The sequence below is a fragment of the Palaemon carinicauda genome, chromosome 4, assembly GCF_036898095.1.
Source record: "Palaemon carinicauda isolate YSFRI2023 chromosome 4, ASM3689809v2, whole genome shotgun sequence".
NCBI classification, from domain to species: Eukaryota; Metazoa; Arthropoda; class Malacostraca; order Decapoda; family Palaemonidae; genus Palaemon; species Palaemon carinicauda.
In genome coordinates this window covers 70,377,078-70,398,427 of record NC_090728.1, presented here as the reverse complement: position 1 = coordinate 70,398,427, position 21,350 = coordinate 70,377,078, and the positions used below count along the sequence as shown (strand labels likewise).

The 21,350-nt window shown below is 35.3% G+C and overlaps 1 protein-coding gene across 1 annotated transcript in view; it reads right to left on the bottom strand.

Annotated features, from left to right (window-relative positions):
• Window positions 1-5,240: 5,240 nt before the first annotated feature.
• The window catches only part of LOC137640004 (neurotrypsin-like), a 23,665-nt gene continuing 7,555 nt past the window's right edge, over window positions 5,241-21,350 (bottom strand). The window contains exons 9-16 of the mRNA XM_068372349.1: window positions 17,603-17,698; window positions 17,139-17,252; window positions 16,548-16,750; window positions 12,738-12,906; window positions 12,217-12,363; window positions 11,375-11,484; window positions 11,016-11,136; window positions 5,241-9,799 (exon numbers count right to left, since the gene is read on the bottom strand). Coding sequence (XP_068228450.1) covers window positions 9,509-9,799; window positions 11,016-11,136; window positions 11,375-11,484; window positions 12,217-12,363; window positions 12,738-12,906; window positions 16,548-16,750; window positions 17,139-17,252; window positions 17,603-17,698 — 1,251 coding nt within the window. The 3' untranslated portion in view covers window positions 5,241-9,508. The remainder of the gene's footprint in view (window positions 9,800-11,015; window positions 11,137-11,374; window positions 11,485-12,216; window positions 12,364-12,737; window positions 12,907-16,547; window positions 16,751-17,138; window positions 17,253-17,602; window positions 17,699-21,350) is intronic.

Here is a 21,350-nt window from a genome sequence, read left to right as displayed (position 1 = left end):
GTCTGTTTTTAGGTCACTCGATCTGATGCATCGAAGGTTTGAGTCCCCAATAAGGAGGGTAACTTTACTACCATCCCCATTGTGGACCGTACTTACTCGTTCTGCACACCGATCAGCAGCTCTAGCTTCTTGCAAAATCTTGACTTCCTCCTTTAGTTTGAAAATATTCTCGTTTGCCAGCATTAACTTTTCTTTAGATATCCTTAATTGCTCAAATATATCTTCGACTTCGATTTCCTTCATCGCAAGCCTTTCTTTAATTTCTTGAATTTCTGTCAGCACTTTTCGAAGTCCCGGCAATGTTTCGTCCAGGTCTTCTTCCGGACGTTCAGCAGAGCTCTCGTCTTCCTTTCGACAATTTTCCAATAGAAGTTCAACTAGTTGTCCCTTATTGCAGTTCCATATTCCTTTAAGACCCAATTCGCAACAGTAGTTTCTTAAGTCAGTTTTTTTCAGTGTGTGTAAAAATCCTCTTGTTGGATTTTCAAGAGACATTTTGCCTTTGCTGAGTTCGTCAGCTATTCGGTCTATCTCTCTCTGTATTATTAAACCCTATTTGCAATAACAGGTCTCCTATTTTGTCTTAAGTTCATGAATATTTTCTTTAATCCTTAATTAAATATCAATTACAACATCCAATATGTATGTTATAGTATTACACACTTCTAGGTTGAACATAAAGCTCCTCTCTATAAAATGACGTAATTATCTGTCCAGTGCGCATGCGCAAAAATTGAGACATCCAAACGTAGGAGTCCTTTCAAATTACCTATATTTCTAATGCTAATTTGAAGCACAAATCTGACACAATGCTCTGTGTATCACTGTCACATTCATCACACACACACACACACACACACACACACACACACACACAGAGAGAGAGAGAGAGAGAGAGAGAGAGAGAGAGAGAGAGAGAGAGAGAGAGAGAGAGAGAGAGAGAGAGAGAGCTTTTCATCATGTCCTAAGTTTCCCGTATCTTGATGATTAAACCAGACTGTGACTTCCTATGATTTTTTCAAATATACGAATGGCAACTATTCTGGTATATTCACGTACAAATACCACATACAGATTAAAAGTATTCATAGATGGATTTCCTGAACAATGGTCCCAGAAGTACCGATATAGTCCCAATCTGACGTCAATATATGATAAAAACTGGAACATTACGAGGTCACTGGTCAATTAACAAGGGAATGTTCAAATAAAAAACGCCACGAATATGAAGATTTATGACTAAATCTTAATTTCTATTTTTCACTAAATTTGCCAGTATAAGTTTTGTAAACCTCTATAAATTAAATCATCATATAAGTGGAAAATATCTGCCCGCATCATTTTTGTCCCAAAAAACACATTCTGTTGTCATCGACACAGAGACGTGAAAGGGTTTGAAAGGTCTCGCTAAAAGAACTGTAATACAAATTTAAAAGCAATTATGCATTGCTCATGAAAAATTTGCATGAGTTATGAACTGGTTTTCTTCAAGCTGCTAAATATTCTTAATTAGTTTCGTGTAATAATAGACAAATAAGTTAGTCGCTATCTTCAACGCCAATTCCCAATCCTAGTTAAAAATAAAAATGGTTGCCGAGTTGAAATAAGCAAAACATAATTCCACCAAACATACCAGCCAAATAGGTTGTTTATATGAATACATATGCTACGAAATCAAACCCTTTCTGTGTGGGGATACCTTAACGGGGTGAAAGGGTTTGTGTATCGCCATGATCAGCAAAACTGTACTAATGTGGTCCACTAACATTAGCTTGTTTTTTTGTACCACCAGACCAAAATCTCCCACCATCACCAACCTGCAGTGGCCAACTTGGTGATGAAAGTTGGGCTAACTCCAAACATAAATAAGGATGTGTCTGAGGCCTTTGTCCTGCAGTGGACTAGAAACGGATGCATTCGCTGATATGGAATCAAAAGTTAGGTTACAGACTCTATACATGAAAGCGAAATGTAACAGTTCTTTATCAAAATGATTTGATCAAGTCTTCTCTTCTTCTTCTTCTTGGACTAAAGCTTTTCCCGCTATGCAGGGTCGCTATTTCTTGAAAGCCGTTTCCAATTTCTTCTGTCTCCGATGTCCTCCACTGTGAGATCTTTCTTCTGCATATCTGCTGTTACACACTCCATCCACATTCTCTTTGGTCTCCCCCTCCTTCCTACCTGGAACATCCATATCCAACATCCTCCTCCCAACATACTCCTGGTCTCTCCTCATTACGTGAACAAACCAGTGGTCTCTTTTCTTGGATTTTCTTTGACATCTACAAACCAGTGTAGTCTGTTTTCTTGAATTTTCTTTGACACCTCTGTAACCTTTGTTGTTCCCCTTACCAAGTCATTCCTAACCTTATCCAGTCTCGTGATCCCAGCCATCCATCTTAGCATTCTCATCTCTGCAACATTCATTTTCTTCTCAAAGATCATTTTCATGGGCAAGGTCTTTGCACTATATGTCATAGAAGGTCTCACAACAGTTTTATGTACCTTTCCCTTTAACTGATTTGATAAAGTATGCAAGATAAACTTAATAAAATGGGGGAATTTTATGAGTAAAAATATAAATTAAAATTTTTCCCAAGAATATCTGACGTTAATAAGTCATATTCCCTCCCTTTTCCAAAGAAAATCTCCCTTTATGATTATCAACTAATCTTTGTGCCAAAAATAAATGTTGTAATAGCATAAAAATATAAATAGTGTTCCTTGTTGTTTCTTAGTTGATTACGAAGTATTGCTATGAGAAAATTTGAGTTTTGCAATCTAGGTTGTCTATGAAAATTCAGTTGTTAGCGTAATCTGAATCAATTCTCCGTTACGTGATGTTTTGAAATAGGCTAATCTTGGTTTTTAGTTAAATGCCAAAGAAAATTCAGTATTAGGCCTATCATGAACGCAGACAATTTCCCAAGTATTTTAAGATGGATGGAATGAGAAGTTAATAAAATTCTGAAGTAGCATTTTTTCCTGAAATAAAAGGAAGTTGATTTAACTCGGAGGGATTATAATCTCAGGAATAACTGAAATTTAATGGATCATTTGATCTTCTATTTAGCAAACAAGCCTATCTCTCCTAATTTTATATACATTTATTTCTAATTTGTCAATAATAACTTTTGAGTGATATATTTAAATCATCTGTGCCGTTTCATGACTTTTCGCGGCATAGCTCCTAAAACTTTGGAGCCAACTTAGAAAAAACACACGAAGAAGGCGGGCTGAAGACGTCCACTGCCTTTCCTTTTGATATATAGCTTCGTTGTTAAGTAATTCGAAGTCATACGATCTCTTATTTTGTGTGTGTGTGTGTGTGTGTGTGTGTGTGTGTGTGTGTGTGTGTGTGTGTTAGAAGGAACCTAGTCGAAGATATTGAGCAAGAAACATTTATGCTGAAACTGAATTTAGTTTGACCCAGTTTAACCTTCTTGTTTGACCCCTAATATAATATATATGGACCAGAGATCCTTTAGGAAAATCAGTTGTTTCAATCAATCACAAAGAGTTACAGATGAAGCAAATATACGCAACTAAATACAAAGGATATTCTAGTCTTCCTTGAATTGAAAGGCAGGATAATATTTGTGAAACAAAATATCCGCTACATTATTTAGGAGGACTTAATTTGATTGAAGGAAGATATTCATACACATAATAGGTTTAAGGGGAAATTATTTTACGACAGACCATATGCAAAAGGGGAAAAAAAAAACCTTACTATGGTTATCACTGTAAGATGAATTATGGTCTTTATCATTTACTCTCATTTTTTTCTCAGCTTATCCTTACCTTTAGAAATGTTGAAAAAGCTTCAAGTAATTCCAGATTTAAATGTAAATAACAAAATAGAATCTTTAGGGTAAAGACAGCACGTTATCCAGAAAAAAAATACCTTACGGTCTATTAAATTTCTTATTCCTGATCTAGATATTAATCTTTGGCACCGTCGTTCAATTAGCTCATTATGCATGTTGCATAAGATTTTTCATAACTCTGACCATCCTTTACATTCAGATCTTCCTGGACAATTCCATCCTGTTCGTAATACTAGGTATGCAGTTAATTCTAATAGCCAGGCCTTCTCCATCATGAGGCTCAATACTACCCAGTATTCTAGAAGTTTTATTCCAGCTGTGACCAAGTTGCGGAATGATCCTCCTAATCGAGTAGTTGAATCAGGAGAACTTCAAAAGTTCAAAGTTGCAGCAAATGTTTTTATGTTGAACGGTCTGACATGAGTCTTTTTATTGTTTATATATGACATATCTGTTTTGACGTTGTTACTGTTTTTAGAATCATTTATTGTTAATTTGTTCTCATCATTTATTTATTTCCTTACTTCCTTTCCTAACTGGGCTATTTTTCCCTGTTGGAGCCCTTGGACTAATAGCATCTTGCTTTACCAACAACGGTTGTAGCTTGGCTAGTAATAATAATAATAATAATAATAATAATAATAATAATAATAATAATAATAATGACGGCCTACCTACAGCGCCAGGGTGTTCATATGAGAGGTGATTTTGCGCTTTTCTACTTGAGATTCTACAAATTTTAGAATCATCTATAAGGGTTTGCCAGACAATTAAATTATGCAAATCAAATATGAGTTCTGCAAACCATTTTTGATTGCAGTCCTGCAATATTGCGCTAATACTATTCGATATCAGCTGGTATAAGGACTACCTGGTGACCAAGGAGTCCTTCTTAAAGTTTGTTTCAACACTTACCTTTCTTAAAAGATTAAATCTATAGTATGCCTGGGGGATTACCAATGCTCAGGGGTTCACCTCCATTACAGGCAATGGGGATAATCAAAGGGGTTTGGGCGAGGGGCCTCCTTATAGGAATTCAGGTTTTTCGAAATCTAACGAGAGAGAGAGAGAGAGAGAGAGAGAGAGAGAGAGAGAGAGAGAGAGAGAGAATCCTAAATTACTTAGGTGGAGACACATCAGATTAAGAGGAATTAGATTGGGGATTTCAGTTCTTAAAAGATGAGACCTTAAACACTTGGTTTGGGCAGTGTGGTCCTGGTCGCTATACAATTAATAACTGAAGGACCGGAAATGTATGAATAAAAGAGAAAAACTCTCGGAGGCATAATGCCTAAGAAAGAATAAAATAGGAAAATATATTAAATTACCACAAGGTTAATAAAACAAATAATTTTACCAAATATATAAATAGTCAATTGTTTATTAGATAATAAACAAAAACAAGTCTCGTTCGACATAACAAGTAACTAAACTACAATAACCATTAATACTTTTCATGATAAGTATGGGGGTGGGCTGCACAATCATCCCAAGCTTACAAAATTCTCAAAGTATATCAATGTAATGTCCTCATTAATGCCCTTGGAAGACATGGAAATGCTCGATGTAGAGTAAACCTGAGAGGTCGTAATAGCGGCGTGACTTGCTGGGGAATTAAGATATTCTTCCAATTTTTCAGAGAAGTGCTATCTTTTTGAATGGTAAAAGGATGCCGTTTAAATGTTGCCTTTATACAGCACATCTGCATTTTATATTCTTCTTTATTATTAACGTTTGTAGTTATTATAATTCAAATAATAAGGACGAAACTATTATCTTATATGATAAATGTGACCAAATACAGAAGCAAAAACATATAACAGGATGATTATCCTTCATTGAACCAATTAAGAAAATTTTCGTGGCAAGCGGCCAAGATTTTTGTCCGTACTAGTTTTCTGCTAATTCTGATGACTTGGTATACTTTCCGTCCATTGGTAATATTTCTGTCTAATAGACACTGAATTTACATGAGAATGGTAACTCCTTCTTATCCATCTCTTTCTTTTCCTGTCTGACATGCAAGTCACTCTGTCTGTCTGTCTGCTTTAATCTGGATGGCAGTGTTTTCCTCTTCTGCTTCTGTGATGATTATCGCTGTCGACCAACTTGTAATTAGTCCTTCTTTTTACGCTCTCCATATACCCTCCATGCCTCACAATTTTCAACTAATATATCTTACTCAAAACGCAATGCACTGTTCTTCATGTATAGGGGAGTCAGCAAAATTATTCATCATCTGAGTTGAAGCTACAGTTTATGAAGTGTGTTTAAACCAAGGTGTGACATACATGCTCGTCGCACGTGTTTTATGTAATAACATAGACTGACTTAACTCAAATCTTGCGCTCTCTAAATGGTTCTTTTAATTGATAACTGGTACAGCGGATTCATGATAAAACCGATTAGGATATCTGAAAAATGGGTAGAGACTTGTGAACGCTTGCCCTTTTTACAAAGAAAAAAATAAACCCTACTGGTTTGTAAATGGGGGAAAAGACGTTCGAAACGTGGATTTTAATGCTGAGAAATATTATGAAAATGAAACTACGTGAAAGAAGAGCATGATGCATCTGGAGTTTAAACCATGGACTTCCAAATTAATTAGTGTTGTGATATTATACTGAAGGGAACAGTGCAAATAAAGTTACAGTCAGAAGACATTCATATATCAACATTTTGTATTCCCACGCTCCAGATGTTTCTACTTCAATTTCACGTAATTTTATTTTTTACAATATTTCTTTCTATTAAAATAGGCTTACATGCTTAAAACGTCTTTCCTTCCATTTCTAAGCTAGTTTGAATGTTTTGTAAAAACATATTAGTGTTTGTTTTAAAGGACAAGCGTCCACCAGCCTCCTACCCATTTTTCAGATATTCTATTTGGTTTTATTATGAATTCGCTATACTAGTCCTTAAATAATGGCACATAGTTCGGTATTAACGTCCAGTTTTAAACAGGTTGTACATATCTTTGCATAAAGGTAATGAAACCAATGGTTTAAGATGTACTGTATGTTTTTCGTCACGTAGATTTTATCATTAATTTATTTTCTATTAGAGTTTTTAAAATCTGGGACCCTCTGCTAACGAAAGATTCAGCAAAAAAAAAAAAAAAAAAAGTCTTTTAGTATTTTTATATCGTAACATTTGAACCGGAATCTTAGAAACATTACATAAACCGATACATGTAATCATATATTGTAAGTACTTAATGTTTATTGTAATAATGCAACATTATTGGAATCTAAAGACCGTATAAGAATACAATTTTCAGCTTTGATACATTTGAGGCATAGTCATATCGCATACATGGACCATCATGTCATTTAAATATTGCATTTCGTTATTGTGTAACAAGAAAACTTACAGTCTATGTACGAAAAAAAGTCAATACTCGTAAAGTCAGCACTTCCTTATATGAAGAGCGAATGAGGAATATCACTTGGCAAGTGAGATGATGAGCTGGGGGAAAATATGATGCAAACTAAGGGCAGAGAGAGAGAGAGAGAGAGAGAGAGAGAGAGAGAGAGAGAGAGAGAGAGAGAGAGAGAGAGAGAGAGAGAGAGAGAAATTGCGTTAAGAATACATGCATGCAAACTTCTATTCCTTGAAACCTGAGAGAATAGATACAAGATTACACACGTGGTAAGGGTGTCCAGGATGAATGAAATAATAGAACATGAATGTTGTAAGAGAATGAATTAGAGAATAAGACATGAAAAGTGATACATGTTGTTATGGAAGGAAGTTCAGCCCATACTTCCATGTATGCAGTCGATTCCGTGATAAGTATCGATGAAACAAATGAATAGATTATTAACTTCTTAAATCAAACTGAATGGGCTACTTTTGAAAGAATAAAAAATGAATAAATACGTCTTAGAGGTGGAAGGATACACTATCTTAAATGCTTGTGATAAACATATACAATACACGCATTCCATTGTGGAACAGTAGAATGTATGAAAAGAAACGACTCATTACGACACGTAGCACACAAAATGCACTTTCTTTGCATAAAAATACATTCATCGTTTGAAAAATGTACCTTATCGAGAGTATAAAGTTTGCACCAAATTATCCTTCATAATGACACAGCTTAAATTAGCGTGGTGAAATCACATTCAAAATGAGCAAATGGAACACACACAGAATATGAAAATAGGAAATATTGAGTCAAAGTCAAAAGTTTACACTTGATGAATTACTGGCCAACATGTATGGACACTTGATGATGTAACAACGACTCAGCATGTGGTGATGGATGGTTTATGGCCATTGGAGAAACAATTAACTGAAACAAAATGAAATCAACGGAGAGAAATGATAACATCTCTGGGTTATATAAGGCTAACCAACAGTTTCTCAATAATATAAGAACAAGTTTAATTGAGATGTAACCAATCCTGAACATCATCACAGTATAATTCACTAACATATAAGGAGTTTTTTTTTTTTTTCATATTTGTTTTCGCCAAGAAACAATAACATTCCTCTGTAGTGTTCTCACCAAACGTACGGAAATACAGTCGTGTCTAGTGAGTTTCTAACTTCACAAAGAATGTAAAAATAATGTCCTCATTCATCACGTTAAGATATAAAACATAAGACTGTTGGAACATTTGTAAATCAATATTCCTAAATGCCATTTGATAATGCCTTGTGGAAGAACGAAATGCCCTTAGGATAGATCTTTTCTCGTTAGATAAGTTAGCTAGAATGTTGTTGTCACCTGCTGCCTTCCTTCCTTCCTTCCTTCCGTAGATATGGGTCCGGTTCCAAATACAGGTTCGTGTTACAGTGTTCTACACCTGCTGGCTGCACAGCGGCTATTTGTTACTTTTGAAATAGTTGTTTGTTTCTAACAAAATAGCAGAGAAAATAGTTCTTTCGTGGTATCCAACTAACCAATTTCCGAGAAAAAGAGCCACAATAAATAACATTGATTTAAAAGGTGGCACTGTGATTTCTTAAAACTAAACTATCTATGTATTACAGCTTTTTATCACTGATCACTCAAATGGAATGTACGCTTTATAACCACATAACTGAAATACTGAATGGTTTCCTTTACTTCAGTGGAAAGTTCGAATATCATCACTCATTAGCTTTTGATATCCAGGATCACACGTTGACCATATCCTTGCATTCAGGATACAAAGTCAATCTTTACTTGTTTTCTTCTGATAAAAAAATCGAGTTATTGTTGCAGAATCAGAAATGCTATGAAATTTTCAAATATTTTCTCGATTTGTTCGCAGTGCATCATAAGTACTGATTTCTTCTATTCTTTTCTGTGAAAGTAGGAAAATATTATTTTTTAGGATATTTCAATCAATCAATCATCACTGATCAGTTTTACAAGCTGGTTTACAAAGGAGAAAGGAAATTTTTTTTGCAAATAAAGTCACAAGCTTCTAGCCGTTTCATCGACTTTAACCTTTATCTCTGACAAAAGAAAAGGTACCTCGCATGAGGTGGATAGCAAATTATCCTATTTAATCAATTATCAAGTCCAGTACCAATGCAATTCGCCTTTGAGATCAATTAGGTCTTGATAGTATGTTCGTATTTCGGGAACCCACAGGGAGTACTTCTTTTAAATCCAATGTAACACTTAGAGCTGCTGATGTAAAGGAGATTGAAGTTCAAAGATTCCGGGGGAGATTAAATCATACGATGGTATCATGGATCCACCGGAGAAACTTGGTAATCTTGGTGTACATGCCAGGTTGACCTCGTCTACCGCAGCCTTTGCCCCAAGACGTAATGCCATAGAGCACATATTTACCGCCATCTTTGCAAGTCAAAGGTCCTCCTGAATCCCCAGTACAAGTATCAATACTCCCGTCCAAATGCCCAGCACATATCATACCAGAAGTTACTTCGAAAGATCCGTATCTGTCTGGTCCAGTACATGTTGACATGTCATATATATTTACTTCGCCAGATCTTGGAATGTTCTGAAATAAAGATAAGAATAATATTATTATCAATAATACACAAATATTTTTCTGAGGTAAGTAAAAAAGTCATGAGATTAGTTAGCAATTTTCTACAGGACATCATCACAAGATATATATATATATATATATATATATATATATATATATATATATATATATATATATATATATATACGTATATATGTATATATATATATATATATATATATATATATATATACAGTATATATATATATATAAATATATATATATATATATATATATATATATATATATATATATATATATATATATACATATATATATATATATATATATATATATATATATATATATATATATATATATATATATATATATCTCATACTGGGATCGAACCCTAGCCATTACAAATGAAAGGCAAGGTCACTACCAATCATGCCACCAGAGCTCAAAAGAAGTCGGAACCTAAGTGCTAACTGCATTTCAGGATTTACCTGGCGAAACATCAGTTTCTTACCAGTAAGTTTGTCTTTCATTTGAAAGGGCAAGGTTCGATCCCAGTATGAAATAGAAATCTATTTCTATTTGAGCACTATATTATGTTGATTTTCATCCATATATGAATACATATATGTATACAGATATATATATATATATATATATATATATATATATATATATATATATATATATATAGAGTATATATATTTGATGCGTATAGAAGTAGTTATAGAGAGAAAGGCTAATGAATATGAAGAATACACAATAGGCAGAATTGAAAGAGGCAAATAAAGAATAAGGCTAGTGTAAGGTTGATATTTCTTGTGGAAGTGACTATTTAGGATATGAGGGAAACCAAGACACTGATGAATGGGAATATATCAGGTGCTGAAGGTATTACAAAAGATATGCTGTGTCTGGGCGTGTGACAAGAGTTTGTTAGGTATACTGTATCTGGACAACGGAAAGGTTCCAAAGGATTAGGGAAGGATGGTTATTGTTTAAATCTATAAATGATAGGGTGTTAGTGACAATTAAGGAATCATTTGTGCATAATACTGTGTAGTATGCCAGGAAAGGTTCATGGTAAGATTTTATTTAATTCAAAAAGTAAAATAGATATCAAAGTGACTGATAAAAGAACAGCGTGGGTTTAGAAAAGGAACAGTGTCCTTCAAGATATGCAAAAGGAAAAACTAACAATAGCAAAAGACCACGAGTGAGTCAGTACCTGTGGAACGGGTGGTGCTCTCTCAGAAGTTGTTCCCCATCCGGAGATTGAACATTCTTGCAACGATGAGTAGCTGGAGCTTTCGCTGGGCAGACAGACAGGCTGCACTGATCTACTGAATCTGGAAATGAGGTATGAAAAATAAAATGTATTATGAAGAGGAGAAGGAAGTAAAGAGATGGGAGAAGATATTTATGTGTAAGAAGAGATGAAATAGGAAATATGTACAGCCGAAAAATGTTGATGTCAAATACTCAAGAATCTAAAGGCTCAATAGGTTTTATTCTAATACAGATATCCAATTTAATAGGTGTGTTCATCATCCCATTTCATGAAATATATAAGACTAAGAAACTGACCTGATTCCCCTTCCGTTTTTTCTGGCAACTTTGAGGATGGCCAAGTCGTTGTTGAACTCCACAGTGGTGTCGAATTCATCGTGGACCCATAACTTCTCTATTTGGAAATCCTATGATTGGTGGACAATATAGATATTCAAATTAAAACGATTCCCAATAGTACTGTCTAATTAAAAAGGTTAGTTGTTTAAAAATGATTGATATATAACATAATAAGTAGCAAAATATCTAAACTCGTTGAGAAAATCAAGAGCCAACTATCCATTGTGTGTCTAACAATTTATTTAAACACATTTCGGATACAATCATTATGTTTAAAATGACCAGAATACTGTTTAATGGGACCCTAATTATAAGTAAGAATTAGAAAAGGGAGAGAAACTACACATCTTTATAAGAAATTCTGGGTTACTTACTATTATCAGTAATAAAAATTTTCTTTAGAAATTCGGAAAAATACTGTAATGAAAGTAACCACAGGAGTCAATTCAGTATATGTAATTTAATTTATAGTCATCAACACTGGTAATGTGGAAAAATCACTTGTGTCTTCGGATAGGAATTTCCACAAATAAGTTAATCGAATATCCATCCCTTTCTCACGAACTACAGCTATCAAGGAACTTTGTATCACATGCACAGATGGAAATGGTTAGAAAAGATTTAAGTATTTCCTTGAAAGCTTTCCTCAAGCATCACTAACAAAGCATCATGGAAAAATAACATGATAAAACTACTATGGACTCCACTTATATGGAAAGATCTGGAAGAAATACAGTTGGTAAGGCAGGATGGATAACTTTGATAACAAAGTTACGGATACCAGATCGTAACTGTCTTACCTCCTGGTCATCCTCACGAGTATTCATTCTGTAATCGCCTACTCGTATGACATAACTTTGTCTGCCGTGAATCTTGAAGCAATGGGCTGCTGTCAGAACGTAATCTTCGGCGATCACCACACCTCCGCAATTGTGCTTTAGTTTACCCTGCCATGACAAAACACGGGAAAGTAAGATATTGGATTGCACACTTCACAGGAGCACACTGCATTAGCCTGCTCCTGTTTCATCTTGCCTATATTGTCATTATATAGACTACATGGGAACGGTTTAATGCACATGAAAAAGTTGATCATGAATAGATATGTGATATTTTAGATAATCTTAAAAATGCCTTCTTTGATCTTGCATGCATATAAACTTGCTATATATCTATAATACGGCTACTCAAAATTAAAGACAATTTATTTGTGACATCTCAACCAAAAGATATCTCAGATTGAATGGATATGCTAGATTCCACAAATTTGTAATAAAAGAGCGCCGATTCCCATAAACAACGCTAAGATAACCAAACTCACGTCTTCTCGTAGTTGTAAGGAGACGAGCCAGGGGTCATCCAAAGGCTGTTGAGATGAGCCTCCAACGATCTTAGCAAAATTGTCCAGAAGGAAGGAGGAAGAAGAGTCCGTTCTTCTGCCACAGCCTTCGGGAAGAACTGTCTGCAATCCTTTGTCTATGGACTCTCTTCTGCATGGTTTCAATATAAGAAATTATTAGCAGTGAAAAATGTTTTTAATAAGAGTAATTCTGTAATAGACTAAATAAATGCCTGCGAGATAAATGGTAAGTTTTAGAAGATACAAGAGGATAGGAGGAGAAAGAAGAAGAACCACCACAGATGGGAGATTGGGACTTATTTTAATTTGATGATATACTATCATATGAAATTCTTTTATTTCATCAAAAATACATTTTATCCGAATGGAAATAAATATTACTTTGACAAACAAGGTGGCGTTGATTTTTAATTTTAGCAGCCAATGGATATCTATATTTTAAGAATTTCCATTGATAAAAATCATTGTTAACAACGCAAGCATAGCTGTAAAAAAGAATCATTGATAAACTAATGAAATGTCAATGTCAGAATGAGAGACTGGACTCTTCCATAATAACAACCCATTGAAGAGTGATTGCTCGAATTTTCTCAGATAATACTACTCTCTTTGCATCAATTCCATCCCCTGAATGTAGACCTGGGGTTGCTGAATCCCTTAATAGAGAACTAGCTAAAATTAGTTCATGGTGCCGATTATGGGGAATGAAGTTGATTCCTAACAAATCTCAAAGTAGATCGAGGACAATCAGTACAGTGGCTCCTGAACATCTGGATCTCATCAATGTCTCTTGAACTCTGCATGACGCTTTTAAAATTTTAGGTGTGATTCATGATAGCAAATTTACTTTTGAGAAACATATTCGGTCTGTCTCTACATTTAAGATTTTCGGTGATCAGTCTACAGTATACTGAAGAAGCATTTTAATTCTTTCATTCGATCTTGTTTCAAGTATTGTTGTGACTAGTCTCCAGCTGCGGAATCTCATCTTATTTTGTTGAACAGGAACTTACGGTCTATTAAAGTTTTTATTCCTAATGTAGATATCATCTGGCACCGTCGTTCGGTTAACTTTTTATGAATGTTGCATAAGATTTTTTTTTTTATAATTTTGACCATCCTTTGCATTCGGATCTTCCCAGACAGGCCCATCCTGTTCGTAATATTGAGTATGCAGTTAATTCTAACTGCCTTCTCCATCATAAGGCTTAATACTACACAGTATTCTAGAAGTTTTATTCCAGCTATGACGAAATTGTGGAATGATCTATCAAATAAGTTAATTGAATTGGTGGAACTTCAAAAGTTCAAACTTGCAGCAAAGGATTTTATGTTGATCAGTTTATATATGAACGATCAATTTTAGTTTTGTAACTGTTTCTAAATTACTTTGTTTTAATTATATATATATATATATATATATATATATATATATATATATATATATATATATATATATATATATATATATATATATATATATATATATATATATATATATATATATCTGGTCACGCTGAGCGGCATTGCCAGACGCAGAACTACCCAGTCTCTCCTCGTCTTTCAGGTAGGGTGATAGTAAATAGTCATACCCTGATGAGAGGGGTTACCTTGAGACGTACACTGTGTAACCACAATTGCCCCGTCGTTGTTAGGAAACGGGAGGGAGTTGGAAGGGTTGAATCTGTGTTCGGAATTTTGCATAGATTGTGAACAAATCTAGAAGTAATAACTCTCACATGATAAGTATTGAATTAATTAACCTTGGATGTTTAGGCCATGTTTATTAACCGTAGGATAAGTATGCTACTAACAAAATTATATTCTTAATCATTATAACTATTACCTGTATTATATTAATCTATTTAAACCGATATGCATGACTAAGATCATTAATCTCATATAGCCGTGTTTGGTATCAAAATGAATAATTTTTCAATCTCTCTCGCTCTTTAAGCATGTTGCACTTTGATATCAACATTCGTATTGCTAATTCTCAGATCAGCCGGCCCGCGCGCTCATAAAAGATTACTTTCTTGAGCAACATCCGAATCTTGAAATACTGAGGGAGATTAACGCATCTTAGAATGCGGCCAATTGTCTCATAGAATGACCATTCCTAAAGCCTGCTCGAGTACTGCGCCTGCCTCCGGCATATTTCTTTGACAGTCCTGAAAAACATGTTGTGACGAGCCGAGAGAAGGTTGTGACTCAAAGGCGGAATGAAAGCAACTGAGTCACAAGTCACAACCTTCTCTCGGCTCGTCACATTGGTGACCCCGGAGTGACCCCTTGTCAGTGCGAGGGGAGAGCGAAGATACAAGCATAATATATACACAAAATGAAATGTCGTTACTATGTACGATCGTGTGACACTCAGTTGGTACAATTTGCTCGAATAAATCCCCTACCCTATTGATAAGCCGCTCGCTTTCTCAAATTCATACTTCTCGAGAGCCAAGTCCTTTGACATGAATTATCCCTAATAAATTCCTGCCTGACATTTGACTATACCAGATTAGTAAGGAATTATATCCAGTCCTCTCGAGTCAAAGATTGAAAACATCTACCTCAATGCTTTCTCCATTTGTATTCAGGTTACCATTCCTTTGACAGCTGCATTTCCTCAAGCTAAATTTCCTAAACCCGTAGCTTTGAATCTTAGTACCGCAATCTCTTGGCATTTCTATCCAATTGGGTTCACTCATTCCAGACAGGACGTCATTTTCTTTGCCGTGACCAATGGACAAATTCAAAGACGGACCTTGCATCCTCATCCTGTCAAAACTGAGACAGAAGACACCGCCAACAAAGATGTTTGACCCCTTCCTACCTGAAGACGGGCCTTACTTACAACTACCAAGTTAGAACAGTTTGTATCCTGGAAGGGGAAGGACTCTTTCTCCTGAAAATTGAAGACCAGCCCTTTACCCAGAAAAGGCAATTCATTCAACAACAATGCAGTGACTACAAAAAAATGATTATGTCATAACTTTGTGACTTTGACTTGTGCTTCTCGCCAATTCGGCGTCCGTGAATAATCTAACTTTTGACAATAAGAATAAGGCAACATTCCTGTGCATATATCTGCCCTAACGAAAGAATATCATAAAAAAATCTCTCAAAGTAAACCCCCCTCCATAAACGGTATCTCTATTGTCATTGAGAGATTGGTCCTTCGGAACCGAACTCCCCTTTTTTTAGCATTGATTAATCGAAGTTAGAGGACCAAGGGTGTAATCGTTAGAAGATATACGGTGATTAATAGGCTGGTGTACTTAGTGTCTCACTTTAGACAGTGAGGTCAGAAACTGACCCCCTTTCTATATGCCTCAGTGCCATTCTTCAAGACAAGTGGTGCCCCAACAATTTCACCGCGGTGTGTGCATACCTATCTAAATGTTTAGCTGTCATTTTTGACGTGTCACATACACTAATATATCCACACACATGAATTTATATACACACACACATATATCTATATCTATCTATCTATCTATCTATCTATCTATCTATATATATATATATATATATATATATATATATATATATATATATATATATATACTGTATATATATATGTATGTATATATATCTTGAGTATCATAGCAAATGATTGCGTGCCAATAGCCCTCTTTGAACTGATAGTTTTCAGTTGTTGTAGCTGAGTGAGTGAGACTTGTTACAAAGTACTGCTATGATATGGAACACAGAGCAACATCCTTTTTTACAATATGTAACTTGTGCTCATAGAAACCCTTCAATAATTACCTGCTGTTGTGACACGTGACGGATGCATCCTCCGAGTGGGTGCAATCTGATGAGCCTGGAGGGGATTTCTTGCAACGTTTCAAGTCAGTCTCGCGACTATTGCAGTCCAGATTTTCAAGCCATATTGGACCCGAGCCCCTTCCGTGTCTCGCATTTTTGTGTGCAATTGCATCCCCTCTGTATCCTAACATACTGCACACAACCTGTTACAAATAATAGGGATTGTGAAACGTAATAATGTTTAAAAAAAATGTTGATTTTCCATACATTAAACCTCTTATGTGTCTGCAGACACCAATACATCATGAAATATACGAACAATGAAATAAAGAATACACTCGGACATTTTCAATTATGATAAATAACACTAAGACTATTCTTTTTCAGGTCCGTTTTTTTTAAAAAAAGAGCTAGCCACCAAAAATGAGGTTAGCAGAGATAATTTGATAATCAAATGCTGGTATGATGAAATATGAAACTTTATTTATAACTTTCATCAGCTCTTCCCTTTGCGGGGTTATATATGTGTAGTGATTGATATAGCACATAATTATATGACGTAAACAAAACTGGATTAAATGTGCGACCTACCTTTGCGTCGAAGTCGTCGAAATCGTCGTCGCAAACTGTGCCCCATACCCCGGAAATTTTGACTTCCACTCTGCCTGAATTGGAGGTTGGCCCACCCGCTAACCGAACTTCCACCTGCAGATTAATCAACCTAATGTGGTCATGATCAAAGCTTGAAACTATGACGGAGAATCCAAATGCTATTTCAGACTGACAAGAACAATCTAGTAAGGCTTCATAAAAATACGCTAAGCTCTATAGTAAACTTGTTTTGAAGAAAATGCGTAACCGGTTAATGGAAAAATAAAGTTGGGTTTAGATTGGAAAGGGTGAAGCATCATCGACAAATCAAGTATCAAAACAATTATTATAATTAAGTTTATGAACATTTTGATAATGCTTATATATATATATATATATATATATATATATATATATATATATATATATATATATATATATATAAAACCACCATTGAAGTTTACCGGATCAGAGCACAGGACACCGACATCTTCAGCATGGTCACAATCGCTCACTCCCCAAGTAACCCCCGGACACTCTCCGATCCAGCTTTCTTTACCCTGTGGAGATGTAGATGCAGATTTTATTCTGATTCCTCAAGAACATAAAGTTACGTTGTAAGTAGACATAAATCCTTTTTAGTACATAAATTTTTCAAGACATTATTGACTGAATGACCCTTGACTATTGAGACTGAAATTGACTATAAGGGTTGAACACAGCTTTTCTTACCTTTTACAAATATTTTTGTAAACAAAATATAAGATAAGATATAAAGGAACAAAAAGACAGCTAACATGGTTATGAAGAATAACTCGGCGCCTTTGGTTCATGATCGCCTAAAGTACAATGTGGTATACCATTTTAAATGCTCTGTTTATGGAGGCTCTGGCGAATATATTGGCATGATTACTACATGCCTCTCCAAGCTTCTATCTTACCATAAGCAAGAAGGAGCTATCAAAAAGCATATTGCCAATGTATAGAACATCAAAATCTCACATAACATGTTAGTTGAGAATACAGAAATCATTGTCAACAACACTGACCACTGACCAGCTACTGCCTGAGGTTCCTAGAGGCATTAGAAATCCACTTAAATTTTGATCTCATGTCCTGGGGAAACAATTACAGTCTCTCCTAAGTAGGTATATTCATTAGCAATCTGTAGAGGTTCATTCATAACCACTATATGTTGTCACTGCATTTTTATTGAACATTATCTTAGTTTTACTCACATTCCTTTTCAGTCCTACATTTCTGCTATCTCTATTCAAATCTTCAATCATCTTTTGCAATTCCTCCCATCATTTACAAAATAGAACTATGTATCTGCAAATCTCATGTTGTTAAGGTATTCCCAATAATGTTAATTCCTACATTTCCCCAATTTAAGTTCTTGAAAACTTCTTTAGACACGCTGCGAATAATTCAGGAGAGATGGGGTCATCCTGTATAACTCCTTTCTCAATCGGAATTTTCTCACTATCTTTATATAGTATTAGGGTTGCTGTACGTCCCGTTAAGATATCTTCAAGTGTTTTAGCCTGAGATTCATCCATTCCTTGTCGTTAAAGGCTTTTCATTACTGATTAAAAATGACAGGATCCAAAGCTCACTATAGTCTATAAATGCCTTGTATAGTGGTTTGTCGTACTCTTGATTTTTCTATTAGCTGCTTAATTAAACGGATATGGTCAGTTGTTGAATACTCACTTCTAAATCCTGCTTGGTTTTTAGATTGATTTCTATTCGGCATAATATGATCTTTGAAAATATTCTATATATTACTGGAAGTAAATGTATTGGGCAATAATTTTTCAGGTCTTTTATATCTCCCTATTTGTGAATTAGTATAATGATAAAACTTTTCCCAGCTGTAGCTACAGAGTATTCTTGCAGACATTTATTTTATGTAAAGTTTAGCCAGTTTTACTAGTATGAAATATTCTCCATATATTATTAAATCAATTGTTAGGCCATCTTCTGCTGTTTTGACTCTTTTCATGACTTTTAATGCTTTTTTTACTTCTCTTATTGTTACTTTTGGTACTGGCTCAGGTGTTTCATTATTTCTATTGGCAAAGTTATGTCTTGTATCACTATTGTATAGCATTATATGTTTTAGTTATAATTCTTGTTAATCTAGTTTTTAAGTATGATGTCTCTTTTTTATTTCTATTAATTCTTATGCTGTCTGGAGACATTGAGCAATATCCAGGACCAGTACGTCCTAGATTTCGTCAATGTCGTATTCTGTATTGCAATATTCGTGGTCTTCATGCAAATATCCAAGACCTTACAGTTGCTTCCAGACAGTATGATATTCTTTTGTGCTCAGAAACTTTGGTTTCTAATATGAGGCACTCATCTGAGCTCCTTATAACTGGTTTTAAGAAGCCAATAATGTTGAAACGTGATGCCATCCCTAGGGCCAGGGGAATGGCGGTGTATATTAGGACCGAGTACCCTGCTTCTCATAAGTCCTGCTATCAATGTGGATGTCATGAGATTCAGGTAATAAAAGTTTGTGGCAGGCATAACAACTTTTATTTGTGTTCAATCTACCGGAATCCAGATATGGATGATTCTATCTTCGATTGTCTTCTTACCATTATGGCTAAGATACAAGAAGATGATAGAAAGGCTTCTTTTGTCTTTATTGGTGATTTTAATGCTCATCATAGGGAGTGGTTAAGTTCTATCTCTCCTACCGATCGCCATGGCTTATGACCTTTAGACTTTGTCTCTGAATCAGGCTGTGAGCAAATCATACATGAAACTACTCACAGGTCTGGTAATTGCTTGGACCTCGTATACACTGACTCCCCTGGCGTTATAACTAGTAAGGTTGGTTCTCCAGTTGGGACATCTGATCATGCCTTGATTTCATTAGTAGTGAAGACTGAGCAGCCTGTCCCTGATATATCATACTCTTGTAAAATTTATATGAAATCCCAAGCAGACTGGAATGGGATATTGCATGAATTGGTCACAATTATATAGTAGTGTAGATCCTGTTGTCCCTTTGAATGAGAATGTAGTCAACATAATTGATAGGCGTATCCCTTCTCGTGTGCTAAGGTACCGAGTGAAGGACAAACCATAGTTCAATGATGATTGTAGACAAGCTTATTTGGAGAAGCAGGAGGCCTATCACCTTTGGAAGGGTAACAGATCAGATTTGACTTGGAACAACTATACTCAGCTTTTGCTCAGAGAGTTTATGCCTCAACTGAAAAGGAGTACAATTTAACCATAAAAGAAACCCTTTCTGGTATAACTCAGGAACATAAATCTGCACTCTTTGGTGTAGATGCAACAGTTCCTCCTTTACTTAAACCAAATGGCTCAGTCACTCACTGTCCAAAGGAAAAGGCAACCCTTTTGGCTGATGTTTTTGACAGTAAACAGAGTAATGAAAAACTTGAACTTCCTCATTCCTGTTTTCCTTAGGCTAAACTAACTAGTTTAGCTTTTCGATCTCGTGAGATTAAAGCTCTGTTGATGGACCTTGATGCTTATGGAGGTGTAGACCCAAATGGTATTTTTCCTTTGTTTTTCATAAAGACAGCAGATTTCTTAGCTCCAAAGTTATCTGTTATTTTGCGCAAGTTAGCAAGAAGAGGAGCTCCTCTATGTAAATGTGTATGTGGTAGCTCAAGTCACACTGATTACCGCCCAATTTCCATCACTCCCATATTATCTTAAGTTTTTGAACGTCTTCTGGCAAAACTTCTTAATAGGTTTGCTGAAGGTAATCATCTACTCACTAGTTTGCAATTTGGTTTTCGTAAAGGCCTTGGAGCATGTGATGCCCTTCTTACAATCTCCAATGCTGTACAGAAATCCCTTGATTGTGGTCAGGAAGTTCGTATGACTGTCCTTGATTTTAGTGCTGCCTTTGACCGTGTTAATCATGAGGCTCTTGTTTTATAAATGAAATAGTTGGGAGTGGGTGGGTCGTTTCTTAGCATTATTATTGATTTTTTAAGTAATAGATCTCAAAGAGTTGTTGTTGATGGGCACCATAGTGGGTATAGGAATGTGATATCCGGTGTTCCACAGGGTAGTGTTCTTGGCCCATTATTTTTCATACTATATACACATAACATGTGGTTTGGCCTAGAAAACAAGCTTGTTGCATATGCAGATGATGCTACTCTCTTTGCATCAATTCCATCCCCTGAATGTAGATCTGGGGTTGGTGAA